Source organism: Oryctolagus cuniculus, chromosome 1, assembly GCF_964237555.1.
Source record: "Oryctolagus cuniculus chromosome 1, mOryCun1.1, whole genome shotgun sequence".
Taxonomy (NCBI): Eukaryota; Metazoa; Chordata; class Mammalia; order Lagomorpha; family Leporidae; genus Oryctolagus; species Oryctolagus cuniculus.
Window position 1 is genome coordinate 56,716,498 of NC_091432.1, and position 22,840 is coordinate 56,739,337.

At 44.7% G+C, this 22,840-nt stretch overlaps 1 protein-coding gene across 2 annotated transcripts in view; it reads right to left on the minus strand.

Annotated features, from left to right (window-relative positions):
- Window positions 1-22,092, minus strand: part of IPO7 (importin 7) — a 65,605-nt gene extending 43,513 nt beyond the window's left edge. Inside the window, exon 1 of one of the 2 annotated variants that reach the window (XM_002708803.5) lies at window positions 21,803-22,092. In XM_002708803.5, the coding sequence (XP_002708849.1) occupies window positions 21,803-21,886 (84 nt within the window). In that variant the 5' untranslated portion in view covers window positions 21,887-22,092. The remainder of the gene's footprint in view (window positions 1-21,802) is intronic. The other variant, XM_017345306.3, reaches the window with a different exon arrangement.
- Window positions 22,093-22,840: the final 748 nt, after the last annotated feature.

Consider the following 22,840-nt stretch of genomic DNA (forward strand, 5'->3'; position numbering starts at 1 on the left):
TTAAACATTTAAAATCAAATATCTGAAGAACTTCAGTATGCTTCCATTGCTTGGCTTACACAGAAAGTTCTTCCTACTTGGTGCAAGACTTATTTCCCATCAATCCTCCATGTTGAACTTGAATGAATTTGATGATATAAAAATTTTTGGATGTTCATATTTGCCTTCATTGCACTTACCATTTATCACAACTGGCATCTTAACCTACACTGGTAGCAGCTCAAAAATAGTTATATTCTGTGATATCTGTCTCCCCACTTTGGTATTAATTTCTCCATATGAGATGTTCTATTAAGTGGCTAAACACATACTAATGAATATAATATAACAGTTTAAGTGTGGTTTCCAAGATGCTAAAGTTTGACAGGTTGCTATTTTTAACAGCATGTTCAGTTTCTGAAAATCAACTATACCTTTATAACTTTTCCATATACATGTTGTATTTGAATAGGAAGTTACAAATTAATAGTTCTAGGAAGCAGGTGTTTAGTGCTCATGGCCAAGACACCCACATCCCTCATCAGAATGCCTGACTCCAGCTTCCAACCAACGCAGACACTGAGTGAGACTGCTCAAGTTACTAGTGGGAGACCTGAATCATGTTCCTTACCCCTGGCTTCTGCCTAGCACAAACATTATGGGCATATGGTAAGAGAACCAGTGGATGGGGGTACTTGCTCAGCCTGGTTTTTGTCCCCTCCATTTATATAATAAAGGATGTCATTAGTTTATTATAAAAGAGACATGGAAATTATTCACGGCCGGCGCTGCGGCTCACTAGGCTAATCCTCCGCCTTGCGGCGCCGGCACACCGGGTTCTAGTCCCGGTCGGGGCGCCGGATTCTGTCCCGGTTGCCCCTCTTCCAGGCCAGCCCTCTGCTGTGGCCAGGGAGTGCAGTGGAGGATGGCCCAGGTGCTTGGGCCCTGCACCCCATGGGAGACCAGGAAAAGCACCTGGCTCCTGGCTCCTGCCATCGGATCAGCACGGTGCGCCGGCCGCAGCGCACTGGCCGCGGCAGCCATTGGAGGGTGAACCAATGGCAAAGGAAGACCTTTCTCTCTGTTTCTCTCTCAAACTGTCCACTCTGCCTGTCAAAAAAAAAAAAAAAAAAAAAAAAAAAAAAGGAAATTATTCACATGATGAAAGATTTTACAACTTCAATGGATGGGCCGCTTCATGAGAAGGCATTTCAATCGAGATTTTAGCCTACATTATTTCCCAAAATGTCACCGTCTCTAAATACAAAATAATTCTTGACATCTAGAACTACTTTGGTACCTCTAGAAGAACTTTATCTCCAACTTCCACATTAACTGTTTGAATCTCCATCCTTTCCTCTAGAGCTTGACACAACTACTACTACTGTTTATTGCAATACTTCTTGAGATTTTTCTGGGAGTATAATGCTTCCCTTGGTTATGGTTTCCATGTCAATCCTTCAACTAATGCTCAAAGAGCAGAAGAAACTTGCTACATGCTTGTCCTGCCATGGTTCCTGTGCACAGCTCCCACTCTGCTCTCAAACTGCCACCAAGAAGAGACCCACACTCCAAGCCTTGGGGGAACATGTGAAAAGACCAGCTCACTCTTAAATCAATGATTAAAAACAACAACAACAACAACAACAACAACAACAAAAAACCAAAAACACCCTATGGCTATGGAAAATGGATTAGGGTAATGTGTTAGTTCATTTTTTAAAACTGAAAAAATAAAAATCAATAGCTAAACATAAACACATTCAGTCCACCTCAGGTCTAAGGTATGTGTGGGGAACCTTTTTTCTGCCAATGGCCATTTGGTTATTTTCTAACATCATTTACAGGCCTTGCAAAATTATCGACTTAAAAATTAGCCTGCAGGGGCCAGCTCTGTGGTGCAGGAGGTTAATCCTCTGCCTGTGGTGCCAGCATCCCATAGGGGTGCCAGTTCTAGTCCTGGTTGCTCCTCTTCCAGTCCAGCTCTCTGCTATGGCCCGGAAAAGCAGTAGAAGATGACCAAAGTCCTTGGGCCCCTGTACCCATTTGGGAGACCTGGAAGAAGCTCCTGGCTCCTGGCTTCAGATCAGCTCAGCTGGGGCAGTTGTGGTTGTTTGGGGACTGAATCAGCAGATTGAAGACCTTTCTCTCTCTGTAACTCTTTCAAATAAATAAAAATAGGTCTTTGGGGGAAAAAAAGGAAATATGAGTCAAAAGGACAATCTCCTAGAAGAAGTAAGACATGAAAAACAAGTGAATTTTTTTAAAAGATTTATTTTATTTATTTGAAAGACAGTGTTACAGAGAGAGGTAGAGACAGAGAGAGAGGAGAGCTCTTCCATCCGATGGTTCACTCCCCAGGTGGCCACAACACCCGGAGCTGTGCCAATCTGAAGCCAGGAGCCAGGAGCTTCTTGCAGGTCTCCCATGCAGGTGCAGGGGCCCAAGGACTTGGGCCATCTTCTACTGCTTTCCCAGGCCATTGCAGAGAGCTGGATTGGAAGTGGAGCAGCCGGGACTCGAATCAGTGCACATATGGGATGCCGGTGCAAGCAGCAGTGATTGAAACAGAGGTCCTAACCCTTTCTAGTACTCTAACTATATCTGAATACAATTAATCATTAACACTTTTTTCAAAGCATCTTTTCCCTAAATGCTTTTATTCTTCTTCCCTGTATCACATCTTACAACCTCTCACACTATTTCCCCTCTTCTTCACCCCAATTTAACACATCAAGTCCTATCAATTCTAAAATTCTTGCTTAAAAAAAAAAATTACAGAGCCGGCGCCGTGGCTCAATAGGCTAATCCTCCGCCTAGCGGCGCCGGCACACCGGGTTCTAGTCCCGGTCGGGGCGCCGGATTCTGTCCCGGTTGTCCCTCTTCCAGGCCAGCTCTCTGCTATGGCCAGGGAGTGCAGTGGAGGATGGCCCAGGTGCTTGGGCCCTGCACCCCATGGGAGACCAGGAAAAGCACCTGGCTCCTGGCTCCTGCCATCGGATCAGCGCGGTGCGCCGGCTGCAGCGGCAGCCATTGGAGGGTGAACCAACGGCAAAGGAAGACCTTTCTCTCTCTGTCTCTCTCTCTCACTGTCCACTCTGCCTATCAAAAATAAAAAATAAATAAAAAAAATAAAAAAAAAATTACATCCACAGGACCAGCACAGTGGCACAGCAGGTAAAGCCACTGCCTGCAATGCCAGCATCCCATATGGGCGCCAGTTTTGAGTATCGGCTACTCTACTTTCGACCCAGCTCTCTGCTGTGGTCTGGGAAAGCAGTAAAAGATGGCCCAAGTCCTTCTGCCCCTGCACCCGCGTGGAAGACCTGGAAAAAACTCCTGGCTGTTGTGGCCATTTGGAGTGAACCAGTGAATGAAAGACCTCTCTCTCTCTGCTTCTCAAATAAATATATATTTTTAAAAGAAAATCCACTTACTCCATTCCTATTAACACCAACCTAGTCCAAGTGACAGCTGATCCCTCTTAATTATTTGTACCCACAACAATCACCCATTTAGCAGCCAATAATCTCTGAGCAGACAGATAAGAGTGAAAGTTTCCACCTGCTGGCTCACTATGCAAATATCCTCAATGGCCCAACTCAGCCAGAAGACAGGGCCGGAACTCAATCCAGGTCTCCCACCAACTCAGCAGGAACTAAACCACCTGAGCCATCACAGTTGCCTCCCAGGGTCTGCTTTGGCAAGAAATCAGAGCCAGGAGCTAGAGTAGGGAATCAAACCTAGACCCTCATTTCAATGTGGAAGGCAGGTGCCTTAACTGCTAGGCTAATCACTCACTCTGCCCTCACAATTATGTTTCGGTTCTTTCCCCGAAGAACATAATGCCATTTAAGAGTTCGATCATGTTGTGACCTTCTACCTACAAAATCCTTCTCTCCCATGCTCCACCAGTTAACTGCCTCATAGCTTTGTATTCTTTGAGTCTCAGCTTAAATATTGTTTCCTTAGGGAATCCTTTCCTATTGTTCACTCAAGCTAAAGAATGGCCCCTAACTACTCTCATAACTCTTCAATCTTACATTAGGTAGCTGGAATCAGGAGGCAGAGACAGGAATTGAACCCAGGCACTCTGATGTGAAACATGTGGGTGGTGAACCAGTGTCTTAATCACTAGGCTAAATGCCCATCATGCTATACAGTCATTTGTAAAACCACCCTACAGAATCAATCAATAACAGCTCAAAAACATGTTGAAAAGACCAGCCTCCCAGAGTAAAGAGCATGTAATTCTGGTGTAGGAAACATATCAAACCAGGGGCTGGCATTGAGGCATAGCGGGTTAAGCTGTCCTGAGATGCCAGCATTCCACATAGATGGCCAGTTTGAGTCTCAGCTGCTCTACCTGCAATCCAGCTGCCTGCTAATGGCATGGGAAAAGCAGCAGATGGGCCAAGTGCTTGGGCCCCTGCCACCCACATGGGAGACCTGGATTGACCTCCTTGCTTCAACCTAGGCCAGCCCAGCTCCAGCTGTTGTGGTCATTGAAGCAGATCAAAGAGCTCTGTCTCTGCCTCTCCCCGTAACTCTGATTTAAAAAAAAATAAACAAATCTTTAAAACAACAACAAAAAAAAGGTCAAGAGTACTTTAGGCCAATGAAAATGCTATATATGTGTATGTATGTTGGTTTAGGTGGTGGTTACTCTAGCAATACAATTAGGTAAAAACTTACCATGTGAGTTTTGTACTAAATGCAAATTATTAACTTAAAAACCATCAGGGGGCCAGTACAGTGGTGCCTGCAGCACGGGTATCCCATATGGACTCCGGGTCAAGTCCTGCCTGTTACACTTCCAATCTGGCTCTCTGCAAATGTACGTGAGAAGGCAGAAGATGGTTCAAAATTTTGGGCCCTTGACACCTATGTGGGAGACTGGGAAGAAGCTCCTGGCTTCGACCTGGTCCAGCCCCAGCCATTGAGACCATTTGGGGAGTGAACCAGTAGATGGGATCTCTCTTTCTCTGTAACTCTGCCTTTCAAATAAACAAATTTAAAAAAATCAACAAAACTATTACCCAAATGTTCACAGCATGATTCATAATAGCACAAAAGTGGAAATAACCTATATGAATCTACATGTCCAACAACTGTAGAACAGATAAAAAGAATGTAGCATATCCATATATAACAGAATACTATTTGGCAATAAAAAGAATGAAGTGTGCGGCTGGCGCTATGGCGCAGCAGGTTAAAACCCTGGCTTGAAGCACAGGCATCCCATATGGGCACCAGTTTGAGTCCCAGCTGCTCCTCTTCTGACCCAGCTCTCTGCTATGGCCTGGGAAAGCAGAAGACGGCCCAAAGTCCTTGAGGCCCTGCATCCACGTTGGAGACCAGGAAGAAGCTCCAGACTCCTGGCTTTGGATTGGCGCAGCTCTGGCTGTTGTGGCCATCTGGGGAATGAACCAGCAGATGGAAGACCTCTCTTCCTGTCTCTACCTCTCTATGTAACTCCATCTTTCAAATAAATAAAATAAATCTTAAAAAAAAAAAAAAAAAAAGAATGAAGTGGCATTTGTCACAACAGTTAAGTCGTCACTTGGGACACCTGCATCCCATATAAGATTGCCTGGTTTGAGTCCTGGTTCCTCCACTTCTTATCCAGCTTCCTACTAGTATGTATCCTGGAAAGGAGCAGATGATGGCTCAAGTACTTGGGTCCTTGCCACCCACATGAGAGAATGGACAGAGTTCCAGGTTCCTGGCTTCAGCCCAACCCAGCCCCAGCTGCTGCAGGCATTTGGGTAGTGAAAGTCTAAATAAAATGAAAGTAATACATTAAAATTTAAAAAATAAATGAACATGTAGATACATGCTACATGTATGAGCCTGAAAACATGCAATTTGACACAAACCAGTCACAAAGGTATACATATTTTATTACTTTGATTATAGGAAATGTCCAGAAGAGGCAAACCTGGGGCCAGCACTGTGGCACAGGTTAATCCTCCACCTGCGGTGCCGGCATCCCATATGGGTGCCAGTTCTAGTCCCGGCTGCTCCTCTTTCAACCCAGCTCTCTGCTGTGGCCTGGGAAAGCAGAAAATGGCCCAAATCCTTGGGCCCCTGCACCCATGTGGGAGACCCGGAAGAAGCTCCTGACTCCTGGCTTCATATCAGTGCAGCTCAGACCACTGCGGCCATTAGGGAGTGAACCAGCAGACAGAAGACATTTCTCTCTGTTTCATCTCCTCACTATTTGTAACTCTGCCTCTCAAATAAATAAATAAAATCTTTAAAAAAAAAAAACAGAATAGGCAAACCTATATAGATTATATAGATAGAAAGTAGACTGATAGTTGCCTATGGCAGGGATGTATGTGAGTAGAATGGGGAAAGATACTAATAATACTAATGTGTATGGATTTTCTTTTTGGAGTGACAAAAATGTTCTAAAGATTGTGGTAATGGTTGCATAATTCTGTGAATATACTACAAATCATTGAATTACATAGTGGATAAATTCAATGAAGTTTTTTTTTTTTTTTAATTAACAAAACAGTGGCTTGCATTGTAGTGTAGCAGGTGAAGCTGCCATCTGTGACACCAGCACCCCATTTGGGCGCTGGTCGAGTATCAGCTGTTGCACTTCCAATCCAGCTTCCACCTAATATGCCTGAGAGAGTAGCGGAGGGGCCCCTGTCACCCACATGGGAGACTCGGATGAAGCTCCTAGCTTCGGACTGGCCCACTTCCAGTCATTGTAGTCATTTGGGGGAGTGAACCAGCAGATGAAGATCTTCCTCTGACTCTCCCTCTCTCTGTAAAACTGCCATTCAAATAAATAAATCTTAAAAATAAATAAATAAATAAATTTATTCACTGCCTTTACAAACACAAAAGTATGAACATTAAGAGTACAGCTGATAAGAAATCTGACCTAGAATAAAGTAAGAAAGAGTATTTCTGTGAGTACAGCACAAGGAAATTCAAGCTGACATCCATCTACCTGTCCCATACAAATTGTCACCTCAGCTGAAATCACAAAAGCATAAAGCTTTACATTCTAAAGAAGGTAACATATGGACTTAAGGTAATACTAAATACTGGACAGCAGTGTCTCAAGAACATTGAGACAGAAAGCAGATTAGTAATTTCCTGTGGCTGAGGATTAAATGGAAGGTGAATTATAAATTAGTATAAGGTGGACCGGCACTGTGGCACAGTAGACTCCTAGAGCACCAGCATCCCATATGGGCGCCAGTTCTAGTCCCAGCTGCTCCTCTTCCAATCCACTCTCTGCTTATGACCTAGGAAAACAGTAGACAACGGCCCAAGTGCTTGGGCTCCTGTACACCTGGGAAACCCAGAAGCAGCTCCTAGTTCCTGGCTTAGGATCAGCACAGCTCCAATCGTTGCAGCCATTTTGGGAGAGAACCAGCGGACAGAAGACCTTTCTCTCTGTGTCTCCCTCTCTGCTGCAGCTCTGCCTCTCAAACAAATATTTTTTTAACAACAATCAGAATAATGTCTTTTCTTTATTAAATGTAGCTTTTTGGTTTTTATTTATTTTTTTTTAAGATTTACTTACGGGATGCTGGCGCTGCAGGTACCAGCTTTTACTGGCTATGCCACAGCACTAGTCCCTTAAATAATATCTTAAAAAAAAAAAAAAATTAGCACCAGGCATATCATTAAGATGGAAATGTTGAGGCCAGCATTGTGGCATAGTGTGTAAAGCCGCAGCCTGCAGTGCTGGCATCCCATATGGACGTCAGTTTGAGTTCCGGCTGCTCCACTTCCAATCCAGCTCTCTGCCTTGGCCTGGAAAAGCAGCAGAAGATAGCCCAAGTCATTGGGCTCCTGGCTTCAGACCAGCACAGCTCCGGCCATTATGGCCAATTAGGGAGTGAACGAGCAGATGGAAGACTTATCTCTCTCTGCATAATTCTGACTCTCAAATAAATACATCTTAAAAAAAAAAAAAAAAGATGCAAATGTTAAAATAAAATTGGTTAGTGGTGACATCTGTACAGTTTTATAAATCTACTAAAAATCGCTGTCAGTTAAAACAGGTAAACTTGGCCGGCACTGCGGTTCACTAGGCTAATCCTCCACCTTGCGGCGCCGGCACACTGGGTTCTAGTCCCAGTCGGGGCGCCGGATTCTGTCCCGGTTGCCCCTCTTCCAGGCCAGCCCTCTGATGGCCCAGGAGTGCAGTGGAGGATGGCCCAAGTGCTTGGGCCCTGCACCCCATGGGAGACCAGGAGAAGCACCTGGCTCCTGCCTTCGGATCAGCGTGGTGCACCAGCCGCGGCGGCCATTGGAGGGTGAACCAACGGCAAAGGAAGACCTTTCTCTCTGTCTCTCTCTCTCACTGTCCACTCTGTCAGGGAAAAAAAAAAAAAAAAAAAAAAAAAAAAAAAAAACAGGTAAACTTTATAGTGTACAAATTATACTTTAAAATGGGGGGGTGCAGATCCACTTAAGTAAAAGACATACATTAATCCTTCAAATTAGGAAAAACTGGGGACTGGTATTGCAGAGCAGTAGGTTAAACCACTGTTTGCAACGTCTACATCCCATATCAAAGTGTTGGTTCAAGTCTCGGTTTCTCCACTTCTAATCCAGAGCTACAACAATCCGAAGCCAGGAGTCAGGAGCTTCTTCCGGGTCTCCCACATGGGTGCAGGGACCCAAGGATTTGGGCCATCTTCTACTGCTTTCCCAGTCCATAGCAGAGAGCTGGATTGGAAGAGGAGCAGCTGGGACTAGAACCGGCACCCATATGGGATCCGGCGCTTCAGGTCAGGGCATTAACCCACTGTGCAACAGTGCCAGCCACCTTTTTTTCCTTTTTTAAAAAAGATTTATTAATTTTTTTGAAAGGCAGAGTTACAGAAAGGCAGAGGCAGAGAGAGAGAAGTCTTCTATCTTCTAGTTCACTCCCCAAATGGCTGCAACAGCCACATCTAAACAGATTCAAAGCCAGGAGCCAGGAGCTTCTTCTGGGTCTCCAACATGGGTGCAGGGGTCCAGGCATTTGGGCCATCTTCTACTGCTTTCCAAGGATATAGCAGAGAGCTGTTTTTGGAAGTGGAACAGCGGGGACTTCAACCAGTGCCCAAATGGGATGCCGGTGCTGAAGGCAGAGGCTTAGCCCACTATGTGAAAGTACTGGCCCCGAAAGATTTTCTTAAACCAGTATTTCATTTTGGTTAGCCTTTAACCTAGACTTTTGAACCATATTGCCGTGGTAAAATTCAATTCTAAACTCTTTCCATCTCAGTTTCCTCTTTATAAATTGATAATATTGTCTCCAAAATTAATCTAAGGAATAAACTGTAAGGTCACCACAAAACACACCAAACACCGGAGTTAGAGGAAAGGTTTATTGTTGGGTGGGGGAAGCCCAATGGGCCATGGGGAGAGAGTGAGAGGGTGAGAGAGGAGGAGAGCATGAGAGAGATCAAGAGCCCTAAATCACTCTTAACCTGAAAGCTTAACCTGACACCTTATGGGCAATTCTACTCACAAACTGCATTCCCCAAGGTTATCAATTCCTTAAATATCGTTTCCCCAAGAAACTTCACTCATTCCAAAAATCTAAACTCCTCTTCCTTTTCCAATAGTCTTTTTTCACTTATTGCAAAAGTAACTCATGCTCACTGTTAGACAATTTGTGGGGCACAGCAGGTTAAAGCCCCAGACTGCAGAGCAGACATCTCATATGGGTGCCAATTTGAGTCCCAGCTGTTCCACTTCCAATCCAGCTCCTTGCTGATGTGCCTAGGAAAGCAGAGGAAGATGACCCAAAACCTTGGGATTCTGCACGTGCATGTGAGACCCAGAAGAAGCTTTTAGATCTGGATTGGCCCAGCTCCAGCCATTGCGGCCATTTGGAGAGTGACCCAACAGATGGAAGACTCCTTTCTCTGTCTCTACCTTTCTCTGTAACACCGCTTTTTTTTTTTTAAAGATTTATTTATTTACTTGAAAGAGTTACACAGAGAGTGAAGGAGAGGCAGAGAGAATGAGAGGTCTTCCATCTGATGGGTCAGTCCCCCGTTGGTCCCAACGGTCGGAGCTGTGCGGATCCAAAGTCAGGATCCAGCAGCATCTTCTGGGTCTCCCACATAGGTGCAGGGGCCCAAGGACTTGGGCCATCCTCTACTGTTTTCCCAGGCCATAGCAGAGAGCTGGATCGGAAGTGGAGCAGCTGGGACTCAAACCAGTGCCCATATGAGATGCCGGCACTTCAGGCCAGGGCGTTAACTCGCTGCGCCAAAGCACTGGCCAACACTGCCTTTTAAATGAATAAAAATAAATCATTAAAAAAAAAGTTGTGAAATCTATGTAAGAAAAAGGAAAACTAAATTAACCACAATCAACCTTCCTTACCTCTTTTCTTCATACACTCTTTTCTTGACTTCTCTACTCTTACGCATACTTCTCCAGACTCCTTTTTCCTGTTTCTCAAAGTTTCCAAAATGGGCACAGCCCAAAGTCCAGCCTTCTACACGACTCACCTGTGGATTTTGCTCCTTTCTCTCTAATCACATGCAGAAGAAAACCACTGCTCATTGCTGCTTCTCTAAACTTCAATTCCACACTCTAACTGCCTGCTAGACCATTTGTACTTGTACCACGCTCCTCAAAAGACTTAAAACTCAACTCATGTTTTCTCCAAAATCAGTTTCCCCTCTAGACCCACATTTTCCAATGTAATCATCCACTTTAAGACCACAACATTTAGGCCAGCGCTGCGGCTCACTGGGCTAATCCTCCACCTGCGGCGCCGGCACCCTGGGTTCTAGTCCCAGTCGGGGTGCCGATTCTGTCCCAGTTGCTCCTCTTACAGTCCAGCTCTCTGCTGTGGCCCTGGAGTGCAGTGGAGGATGGCCCAAGTGCTTGGGCCCTGCACCCGCATGGGAGACCAGGAGGAAGCACCTGACTCCTGGCTTTGGATCGGCCGGCCGCAATGCAGCAGCCGTAGCTGCCATATGGGGAGTGAACTAACGGAAAAGGAAGACCTTTCTCTCTGTCTCTCTCTCTAACTCTGCCTGTCAAAAACAAAAACAAAAACAAAAAAACACATTTAGCTGTTTCTCTGTATTGAAATGTAACCTGAGGACTTTAATTAGCTATTGGACATTACAGCCCTTAACACAGAGGCTTAAGGATCATACCCCCTCAGATTTTTACATAAAACAAATACAATATGATTTCAAGAGTCAAGGAATTTCCACCTTTCCTTTCACTAAGGAATCTGGAGGCACCAGTGCTGTCGTGCAGCAGGTAAAGCTGCTGTCTGCAGTGCCGGCATCCCATATGCACACTGGTTCAAATCCTAGCTGCTCCACTTCTGATCCAGCTCTCTGCTATGGCCTGGGAAAGCATCAGAAGATGGTCCAAGTCCTTGGGCCTCTACACCTACATGGGAGACCCAGAGAAAGCTTATGCTTCCTGGCTTCGGGTCGACCCAGCTCTAGTCTTTGTGGCCATTTGGGGAGTGAACCAGCTAACACAAGACCTTTCTCTCACTCTATCTACAACTCTCAAATAAATAAATAAAATCTTTTTTCAAAAAGGTAAGGATAGGCCAGCGCCGCAGCTCAATAGGCTAATCCTCCGCCTGCAGAGTCAGCACCCCAGGTTCTAGTCCCAGTTGGGGTGCCGGTTCTGTCCCAGTTGCTCCTCTTCCAGTCCAGCTCTCTGCTGTGGCCCGGGAGTGCAGTGGAGGATGGCCCAAGTGCCAACACCTGGCTCCTGGCTTTGGATCAGCACGGTGCGTCAGCCGCAGCGGCCACTGGGGGTGAACCAACAGGAAAAAAGGAAGATCTTTCTAAATCTCTATCTCTCTCACTGTTCACTCTGCCTGTCAAAAAAAAAAAAAGGTAACGTTATTTTGATATGAAAAACCTTCAAATCCCATGCACATACATGTTTTCAACTAGAGAGTTTGTAGAAACTTCACTATAAATTAGCTAGAGATTGAAAGAAAAAACCCACTTTAAATTACATTAAATGTGCCACTGACAGAAACACTAAATTATATAGTCACCCATTATATCTGAAAAATGAAAAGTATTGTTTTCTTACAAATATTAACATAGTATTATCTTTCTTTGGGATCTTTAACATACTATGTCATTGAATAACTTCCTATTTAACAGCCACAGTATCCAAGGGCTTTCCCTCTCCGAAATTCAGAAAAGTATCTATTTTGAAGTATTCTTAGTTAATGAATGTTACAAACTACAGACAACTTTGGCTTCCAAAAATATATACTTTACCCATGTTTAATTTCTATGTTTCCAGACATGCCAAACTGTCCTATAAATGTGCCACTAATTTGCATATTTCCAGTAAACATTTTATCACTCCTTTAATAAATGAAATTAGTCGTGTATAAATAAGACCTACCACTACAGCAATAACGTAAACATCTGTGACAATCCAAAACATGACTAAGGGTAGTTTAAAAGGAAAGCACAATGGGGGGCAGGCAAGCTGCTGCTTGGAATGTCTACTCTCCATATAGGAGTATGGGTTTACATCCTGGCTCCTCCACTTCCTACCCAATTCCCTGCTAATGCACCAAAGCACTTGGTAAGCAGAAGGTGGATTTCTTTTTCCTTTTTAAAAAGGATTTATTTATTTTACTTGAAAATGAGAGTTACAGACAAGGAGAGGCAGAGAGAGAGAGAGAGAGAGAGAGAGACAGAGAAATCTTCCACCGCTGGTCCAGGCCCAAGTCAGGAGTTTCATCTGTGTCTCTCATGTGGGTGCAGTGGTCCAAGGACTTGACCATCATCCACTGCTTTCCCAGGAATGTTACCAGGGAGCTGGATAGGAAGTCGAGCAGTCGGGACTTGAACTAGCGCCCATATGGGCTGTTGGTGCTGGGGGCCCCTAGATGAATGCTTCAAGTACTTAATTGACTCCAGGGTCCAGCTATGTGGCCTGCCTTGGAAAGTAGTAGAAGATGGCCCAAGTCCTTAGACCCTTACACCCATGTGAGAGACCCAGATGAAACTCCTGGCTCCTGGCTTTGGATTGGCCCAGGCCCTGCTCGTTTTGGCAATGTGGAGAGTGACCCAGTGGATGGAAGACCTCTCTCTATGTCTGTCTGTCTGTCTATCTCTATATATATATAAAATTCTGCTGGGGGGGGGGGGGTGCCGGCGCTGTGGCGCAGCGGGTTAACGCCCTGGCCTGAAGCGCCAGCATCCCATTTGGGCGCCCGTTCGAGACCTGGCCCGACTGCTCCACTTCCTGTCCAGCTCTCTGCTATGGCCTGGGAAAGCAGTAGAACATGGTCCAACTCCTTGGGCCCCTGCACCCACGTGGGAGACCAGGAAGAAGCTCCTGGCTCCTGGCTCCATATCAGCCCAGCTCCAGCCATTCTGGCCATTTGGGGAATGAGCCAGTGGATAGAAGACCTTTCGCTCTATCTCTCCCTCTCACTATCTGTAACCCTACCTCTCAAATAAATAAATATCTTAAAAAAAAAAAAAAAAAAAAAAAAAAAAAAAAAAAAACGGGGAGTGGGGTTGTGTTAGATGTAGTGGCTAAGACTCTCTTTGGGACACCTGCAATCCATACTGGAGTACCTGAGTTTTAGTCACAGTTCTCCTTCAGAATCCTGCTTTTTGCTAATGTGTATGCTGGAAGTCAGCAGGCGATGGCTCAAGTACTTGGGTCTCTGCCAGCCATGTGGGAAACCCAACTGAGTTGTCCACTCTGTGCTTCAGCCTAGCACACAATCCAGCCCAGGCTGTTGTGGTCATTTGAGAGCGAAACAGGTGAGAGACCTCATTCTGTGCCTGCCTTTCAAATCAATAAATATAAAATATCAAGAAACATCAAAACCAAGCCCACCACTTTTTCACTTAAAGCATGTGAGAAACTAGCATTTGCCTACATAACCATTTTACAGCACATTAAGCTTAGGAAAGGAGAGGGTTTAAATTTTAAATGAGTCCTAAGTAAGCCTTCTCATTCTACTCAAGGCATATTTCTTGGCTACATGTGTAACAGGGGAGGTACAACTAATATGCAAAGTATATCTGCCTTAAACAAGGTCAGCTTTAATAGTTTCCTCATCCAAAACTTATACAGAGCTCTATTATAGCTCTGACCACACGTAAGTAGTCTACTTCTAAGTACTCAATCACTGCCTAGCACAGACATCTGTTGTTAAATGAACCAGACTGGGACCTATCATCTAGAATAAATATTTAAATTTTTTTTCTGCATTACATTTAAAACTTCAGTTCAAATGTAAGCTTCACAAAAGCCAGGACTTTGTCTTGTGCGCAGTATTAGATCCTCAGCATTGAGAATGACAGCTGCCACACACTAATCACTCAAAAAAAAATTTTTTTTTTTTAATATCACAGAGAGACAAAAGACAGAGAAAGCAAGCTGTTATATGCTTGGTCATCCCCCAAATGCCAAAAAAAGGTTGGGGTTGGGTAGAACCAACACTGGAAGCCAGAAATTCAACGCAGGTGTTGCACAAGGGTGAGAGGAAGCCAACTCCTTGAGCCTTAACCATTGCCTCTCAGGGTCTGCATTAGCAAGAAACTTAAGTCAGGAGCTGTTGCCAAGTATAAAATCCAGGTACTACAATGTGGGACATGATGTGGGATGCAGGCATCTAAACTGCCAGGCCAAACAACAGCATTCACAATTTTTTATGGAATAGAAACAACTTCAGCAAACACTCCAGCATCTCTAAAACATGGATCTTGATCTAATCATCATATTCCCACTGGAGATGAAAATTATTTTAAACTAAAATGTAAGAGAGAGCACAAGATTAGATGTTAAAAGGATGAGCTGTAAGTTCACACAGTGCTAGATTAGAAAAGGGAAAGGCCAAAGTAAGCTTGAGTATGGGGAAATACTTCCTAGAAAAAAATGGCATTTAAAATAGGTCTGATGACTAACGGATAGGAAAAAATTAGGTGATAAGAGCTTTAAAAAGTTTAAGCAGTATGAAGAAAGCTGTGCCTATAGAAGGTTTCTGTTAAAGAACACTAGCAGCTAAAGAAAGAAGAAAGCCAAAAGACTGGTGTCTATTATATCGAGCTGCCAAAACCCTTCAGTTATCTAACAATGAAGAAACAAGCATTACCATGTTTGTCTTTGTGTGTGTATCTTTGATCCCCAAAAGCAAATAATCTCTGGAACATAATACTCCACTACTTGCTAAATAAATGACTACCAAAATTATATACTTTAGGTTACCTATGCAAAACATATTTTAAAATTCTGCTTCTAGATAAGCGTGTCAATTAATCTAAGTACAGTATTTAAAAGAAGTGACAGATCACTGTAACATAAATCAATTTTAAAATTACTTTTAAAAAAAAGATTTATGGGGAGCCAGCACTGTGGCATGCTGGGCTAGGCTTCGGCTTGCTGTGCCAGCATCCCATACGGGTGCCAGTTCATGTCTTGGCTGCTCCTCTCCTGATCCAGCCCTCTGCCTATGGCCTGAGAAGGCAGTGGAGGACAGCCCAAGTACTTGGGTCCCTACACCGATGTAGGAGACCCATAAGAAGCTGCTGGCTCCTAGCTTTGGATTGGTTGAGCACCAGCCATTGTAACCAATTGAGGAGTGAGCCAGTGGATGGAGAACCTTTCTCTCTTGCCTCTCACCCTCTCTATCTCTCTCATTTAAATAAATAAAATCTTAAAAAAGAAAAAAAAAAGATTTAAAGGGCCAGTGTTGTGGTGTAGCAGGTAAAGCCGCTGTCTGCAGTGCTGGCATCCCATAAATGCCAGTTCGAGTCTCAGCTGCTCTACTTCCAATCCAGCTCTCTGCTAATGGCCTGTGAAAGCAGCAGAGGATGGCCCAAGTGCTTGGGCTCCTGTTTCCATGTAGGAGAACTAGAAGAAGCTCTTGGCTCCTGGCTTTGGACTGACCCAGCTCAAGCCATTGCAATTTATTTATTTATTTGAAAAGCAGAGTTTACAGAGAGGAAGAGACAGAGACAACGAAAGATCATCCATCCACTCACTGGTTCATCCCCCTGAATGTGCACAACTGCTAGGGCTGGGCCAGGCTGAAACCAGGAGCCAGGAGCTTCATCCAGGTCTCCTATGTGAGTGGCAGGGATCCAAACATCTTCTACTACTTCTCCCAGATCATTAGCAGGAAGCTGGATCAGAAGTGGAAGAGCTAGATCTTGAATAGGCATAACCTGCTAAGCCACAATGCTGACTGCAACTGTAAAGATTCAAAGATGAACATTCTCATCTGCTGGGTCACTGCTCAAATGCCCACAATAGCCAGGGCTCTCCCATATGAATGATAGGGACTCAAGTTCTTGAGCTATCATCTGCCGCCTCCAGGATATACTACCAGGAAGCTAGATTAGAAGCAAAGCAGTCAGAACTTGAACTGGCACTCCCATGTGGGACATAGGAGTCACAAAGGTTTTAACCCCTGAAGCACAACATCTGACCCAAAGATGAATATTCTTTTTTTAAAAAAAAGATTTATTTATTTATTTGAAAGTAGAGTTATACAGAGAGAAGCACAGGCAGATGGAGAGGTCTTCCATCCACTGGCTCACTCTGCAATTGGCTGCAACGGCCAGAACTGCACCTATGAGAAGCCAGGAGCTTCTTTCACGCCTCACACACAGGTGCAGGGGCCCAGGGACTTGGATCATCTTCTGCTGCTTTCTCAGGCCATAGCAGAGGGTGGGATCAGAAGTGAAGCACCTGGGACTGGAACTGGTACCCATATAGGATTCAGGCACTGCAGGCGGCGGCTTTACCCACTACACCACAGCGCCAGCCCCAAAGATGAATATTCTTTTTTTTTTTTTTTTGACAGAGTTAGACAGTGAGAGACAGAGAGAAAGGTCTTCATTCTGTTGGTTCACCCCCAAAATATCCACTCCGGCAGGAGCTAAGTGGATCCAAAGCCAGGAGCAGGTGGAGGATTAACCAAGTGAACCACAGCACCAGCACCAAAGATGATTTTTTTTTTTTTTTTTGATAGGCAGAGTGGACAGTGTGAGAGAGAGACAGAGAGAAAGGTCTTCCTTTTTTTTGCCGTTGGTTCACTCTCCAATGGCCGCCGCGGCCGGCGCGCTGCGCTGATCCAAAGGCAGAAGCCAGGTGCTTCTCCTGGTCTCCCATGGGGTGCAGGGCCCAAGCACTTGGGCCATCCTCCACTGCTTTCCTGGGCCACAGCAGAGAGCTGGCCTGGAAGAGGAACAACTGGGACAGAATCCGGCGCCACGACCGCGACTAGAACCCGGTGTGCGGCAAGGCGGAGGATTAGCCTATTGAGCTGCAGCGCCGGCCGATGAATAATCTTAACATCTCTATTTTTCAAGCTCTTATTTCTTCATTCAACAAATATTTACTGTGAGCCTATTATGTGACAATTTTTTTTCTTTAAGGATTTATTTATTTATCTGAAAGGTAGAGAATTACAGAGAGCAAAGAGAAGTCTTCCATCCTCTGATTTACTCCACAAACGGCTGGAGCTGGGCTCATCTGAAGCCAGGAGCCAAGAGTTTCTTCTGGGTCTCCCATGTGGGTGCAGAGGCCCAAGGACTTGGGCCATCTTCCACTGCTTTCCCAGGCCATAGCAGAGAGCTGGATCAGAAGTGGAGCAGCCAGGACTCGAACCAGAACACATATGGGATGGCAGCACTGCAGGCGGCAGCTCTACCCGCTACACCACAGCACGGCCCCAACAATTTCCTTTTCACAGTAATGCTACCTACTAGCAATCTCATTGTTCAAACAATCACTTTCCATTTAGATGTATAACAATTAAGAAACTGGACAAGAAACAAACAGCATGGTAACTCGATTTCGATAATAAAGTGGCACATATGTAGTTGTTCAAATAACAGGAAAAGGACTTAGTAGGTGCTAAACATTTTACTAAATTTTCTACATCATCTCACTTCACAACACAATGACACAGATACTATTTTCATTACATATATAAGGAAACTGGTGCTCAGCAGTTAAATAACTTTCACAGGGTGGCACCGTGGCATAGTGAATAAAGCTGCCACCTGCAGCAAACCCGTATGGGTTCGATTCCAATTCTGATCCAGCTCTCTGCTAATGCACCTGGGAAAGCAGTGGAAGGTGGACCAAGTATTTGGGCCCCTGCACTCACTTGGGAAACCTGAAAGAAGCTCCTGACTCTGGATAGGCCCAGCTCCGGCTGATGCAGCCATTTGGGGAGTGAATCAGTAAATGAAAGACCTCTCTCTCTGCCTTTGCCTCTCTGAAACTCTGCCTTTCAAATAAATAAATAAATCTTAAAAACAAAAACTTTCATGTTAGTAGACAGACAGTTAGATCTATGTTAGTACAGTCTACCTTCTATGTCCATGGACTCCACATCTTCAGTTGCAATCACTGATGGAAAATATTCAAGAAAAATAATGCGTCTGTACTGAACATGTACAAACTATGTTTACTTATCATTATTCCCTAAACAATGCAGAATAACAACATTTACATAGCACTTACATTGTATTAGGTATTATAAGTAATCTAGAGATGATTTAAAGTACAGGGGAAGATGTACATAGGATATATGCAAATACTACCCCATTTATGTAAGGGACTTGAACATCCAAAGAAATTGGCATCTGGGGCAGTAGAATCCAGGAGCCAAAACCCTGTGAACAAGGGACAATGGTGCAGAACTTTTTAGTAGTTAAAAAAATAAATTATCGAATGTCTACAGGACTTGTAATTATATTTCCAGGAATGTCTGGCCATGCGAAGATATTTAGAACTAGGGTGTTACAAATTAAATTCCCAAATTAAACCCATGGTTACAAAAAAAGGCATCAAAATATATAACATACTACAGAATAAATAACTGGGGAATACTCAGATACGTGTCAAATATACCTACCAAAACAGAGTCCTTACTGTAGTTTCTACCAGTCTAATGCAACTTCCTTAATTTTATCTATAAGTAATATTTAAAAATTACAAATACTCCAACATCCCTGAAGTGGACATGGTATTAAACACTAGACTGTAATCTATTTTTTTTTTTTTTTTTTGACAGGCAGAGTGGACAGTGAGAGAGAGAGACAGAGAGAAAGTTCTTCCGTTTTGCCGTTGGTTCACCCTCCAATGGCCACCGCGGCCAGGAGGTGGCCTGATCCGAAGCCAGGAGCCAGGTGCTTTTCCTGGTCTCCCATGCGGGTGCAGGGCCTAAACACTTGGCCCATGCTCCACTGCACTCCCAGGCCATAGCAGAGAGCTGGCCTGGAAGAGGGGCAACCGGGACAAAACCCGGCGCCCCGACCAGGACTAGAACCTGGTGTGCCACAAGGCGGAGGATTAGCCTATGAGCCACAGCGCCGGCCTGCAATCTATTATTAACAGGAAGTCAATAAAGTCCAACATTGACATATCAAGAAATAACAGTAACAAATGAGATCAATTACTGACCTTATGAAACTTAAAAACTATAGTAGAACAAAAATAAGTAAAACATGTATGATAAATCAGTGCTAGACAAAAATAAAAACGTGAAAGATAGGGAGTGTAGCTGTCAGGGAACTCCTCTCATTGATAAGGAGATATCTGAACAGATATCAGAAGTCAGAGAATAAGTCAGGGAGATAACTGAATGAAAAAAGGCATTGAGGCAAGAGCCCATTTTTATTCTGAACTATTTACACAACAAATACCTTGATAACACTGACAATTTTTGAATCCAATGGTTACTTACTTCTCTCAGTGAAGAGATTCATTCAAATGCCAAAGATCTTTTTCTTTTAACTAAATGAACCAAAATACAGCCTCAATGGAAACAGACTTGTAGAATGATGTCTTATCGTTTCCAGATCAAGAGCCTCTGAGAAGTAAATATTACTTCCTCATTCTTAACTATATTCAAGGTCTTTAAACTAACCTAGGATCTGATTCCTAAGGTTCTGTCATAAAAAATTCAAGCAAAAAAGTATTCAAATTAAAGATGGGAGAACGAAGGAAGTACATCAAAACACAATAAAAACTAGAGATGAGAGGAAATACTCTTTACATTTACCTTAGGAAAATTGCTAAAATATCTAAGTGCAACAATTGAGAAATTTGCAAAAATGCAAACAGCTAACAAGCACAGAAACAATGGCCAGATAACATATTTGACAGAAAAGGATTAGCAGTATTGCTACTCCATAGTATTCTAAAAGAGCTGCTTAAGGTTAAGCAAAACAAGCTTTGTTTGATTATTTAGCTTCCCAAAACTAGTTGGTGAAATATTTACTCCAGGTCTCTATTAGAAGGTATTAGTGCATGTAACTTCACACATAATACCTGCTTGGGAGAATAAATTGATCTCAAATTTTCAGCCAGTTATTTATCCAATATCCATACAAAGCAATCAACAAATCTCTCAAGTAATAAATTTCAAAATTAATAATTACAAGCAAGTATATTTAGTCAAAATAACATATCATTTTTAAAAAGTACTGGCTAGTCATCATAATCAAACTTTTGTTTTCTAGGCTTATGTCTGCATAAGCAAAATAAACTCATATCTACCTACAAAACAAATCAAAACAAAAAGTGATGCACTAACTCCCTCCATAGTTTAGTAATTATTCAAGGTAGGTGTATGTTTCAATTCATTACAGCCAAAAGAAATCCTCGCGGGGTGACTCTGAGCCTAAGAATTTGAGCATGCAATTGTCACTCTTACTAGAGTATAATGATGAATCATTAACATATGAAAGATGACTTCATTTTGAAATAACTTCATTCAGGAATTCACCTGAACTCAGCTGGGTGGTCCCGAACTTATCTTTAAGTTCCTTGACAGCAGGGATCTCTAGTTAAAAATGTTTAAGTAATAATAGTCTTGCTGCTTCTTGCAAGCCAATAAAGTCTAGAAACAAAGATTGATGCTGAAGATAGCACAATAAAATATCCATGTAATAATGCTGCTAGACGTAGGGTAGTCTCCCCCAAAAATGAAGGGAAAAAGAAAACCCTCGGCTCATTTAGTATCCTAACTGTGTGCACCCCGGTACATTTCAGGACACTCAAACTTACTCTGTGGCCTAATTTTGTGAATGGGAAAAAACTCAGCATCAAGAGGTTAAGAGAACTGCCCAAGGTCACTCAAGCAATCAGTGGTGCAGCTCTACCTAGAAGGGTGCACTTCACCTGACCCCTTGCACATCACCCTGCCTTCCCGACGAAGAAATGATGATAGAAAGGTAGGGATCAGACTCCTGGGGGTATCCCGCACTACCCTTGCCTTGGCAAGGCTCGTCTCTGAAAGCTTCCCCTAGCAGCTCAGCCGGAGCGGAGGCAGTTGTACCCGAGACACCGGCCACCGATCAGCCCAGCGAAGTGACAAGGTTGACAGGCGCAGCCCCTAAACGACCCGGCTGAATTCCCAGGAGCCCCTCTAGACCTGGCGCCGGGGTGACTGTCCTCAGAAACATCTGAAAAAACCTCCCACAGAATCTCGCCCCCTCCTGGCGCGAGGAACGAGCTGGGAATGAGCCAGAGGGCGGCTGGCCACCGGAGCCGGCCATGTGTCCAGCCCGTCACGCCCGCCTCGCTTCAGCCTGCTCAAGCCTAGACCGCAGTCAGCGGCCCAGTTCAGGATCCGACGCACAGGCAGCCCTGGCGCCAGCCACCGCCGCCACACCAGACCGAGGTGTCCCGGCGTGGCACTCGCCTTCAGGTCTCAGCCCCACCCCTCCGGCGGGGCCGCTCGGCGTCGCGCTCCGCGCCTCTGGCCAGGCCGGAGGGCTCGGCCTGCCACCGTTTGCCCTCCCGCCCGCCGCCGCCGCCGCCGCCACAGCCAGCCGGGCGTCCTTACTTCATTGAGCTGGCGCTCCGCGGCCTCACGTAAGGCTGGGTCCATGGTGCCCCGTAGGGCCTCGATAATGGTGTTGGGGTCCATGGCAGCGCGGACTCGGTCAAACCCGGGACTCCGGTGCAACTGGGCCAGGAATAGCGCCACTCACTGCGCACATGGACCCGCTGCACTCCGCAGCGGCAACCGGCGCGAAAGGAAAGAGAAGCGCCAAGGCCCCGGATAGAACCTCTTCGCCTCGGCGTGGAGGCGGGAGATGCTCTGGCCACTTCCTGTCGGCGCGCCCGCGGGGCACCTTGGGAAATGTAGTCCACAAAACGCAGTCCTCAGCCCACGTGGCTTTCTGAGCTGTTGCTCTCAAAGATCAGTCTTGCTAAAATATCAAGTTCCACAGAAAGCAAATTAAAATCGTGGATTATAAAAATTTCACATAATAATCCTATATGACCATAAAAGGAATCTCATGTAATGTGTGATGCAAACCATTACTAGTAGCTGCGTAATTGAAGGAAACTTTTGAAAAGCAATTTGAAATGTATTTCTAAATGCCATAAAAATGTTTCCTCTTTGGCCGGCGCCGCGGCTCACTAGGCTAATCCTCCGCCTAGCGGCGCCGGCACACCGGGTTCTAGTCCCGGTCGGGGCGCCGGATTCTGTCCCGGTTGCCCCTCTTCCAGGCCAGCCCTCTGCTGTGGCCAGGGAGTGCAGTGGAGGATGGCCCAGGTGCTTGGGCCCTGCACCCCATGGGAAACCAGGAAAAGCACCTGGCTCCTGGCTCCTGCCATCGGATCAGCGCGGTGCGCAGGCCGCAGCGCGCCGGCCGCGGCGGCCATTGGAGGGTGAACCAACGGCAAAGGAAGACCTTTCTCTCTGTCTCTCTCTCTCACTGTCCACTCTGCCTGTCAAAAAAAAAAAAAAAAAAAAAAAAAAAAAATGTTTCCTCTTTGACTCAATATTTATAAAATTTAAATATTTCATCCATATAATAAGAATTTATTCTAAAAAATATTGTAATGAAAGATTAAATGAGTTTTATGTGTG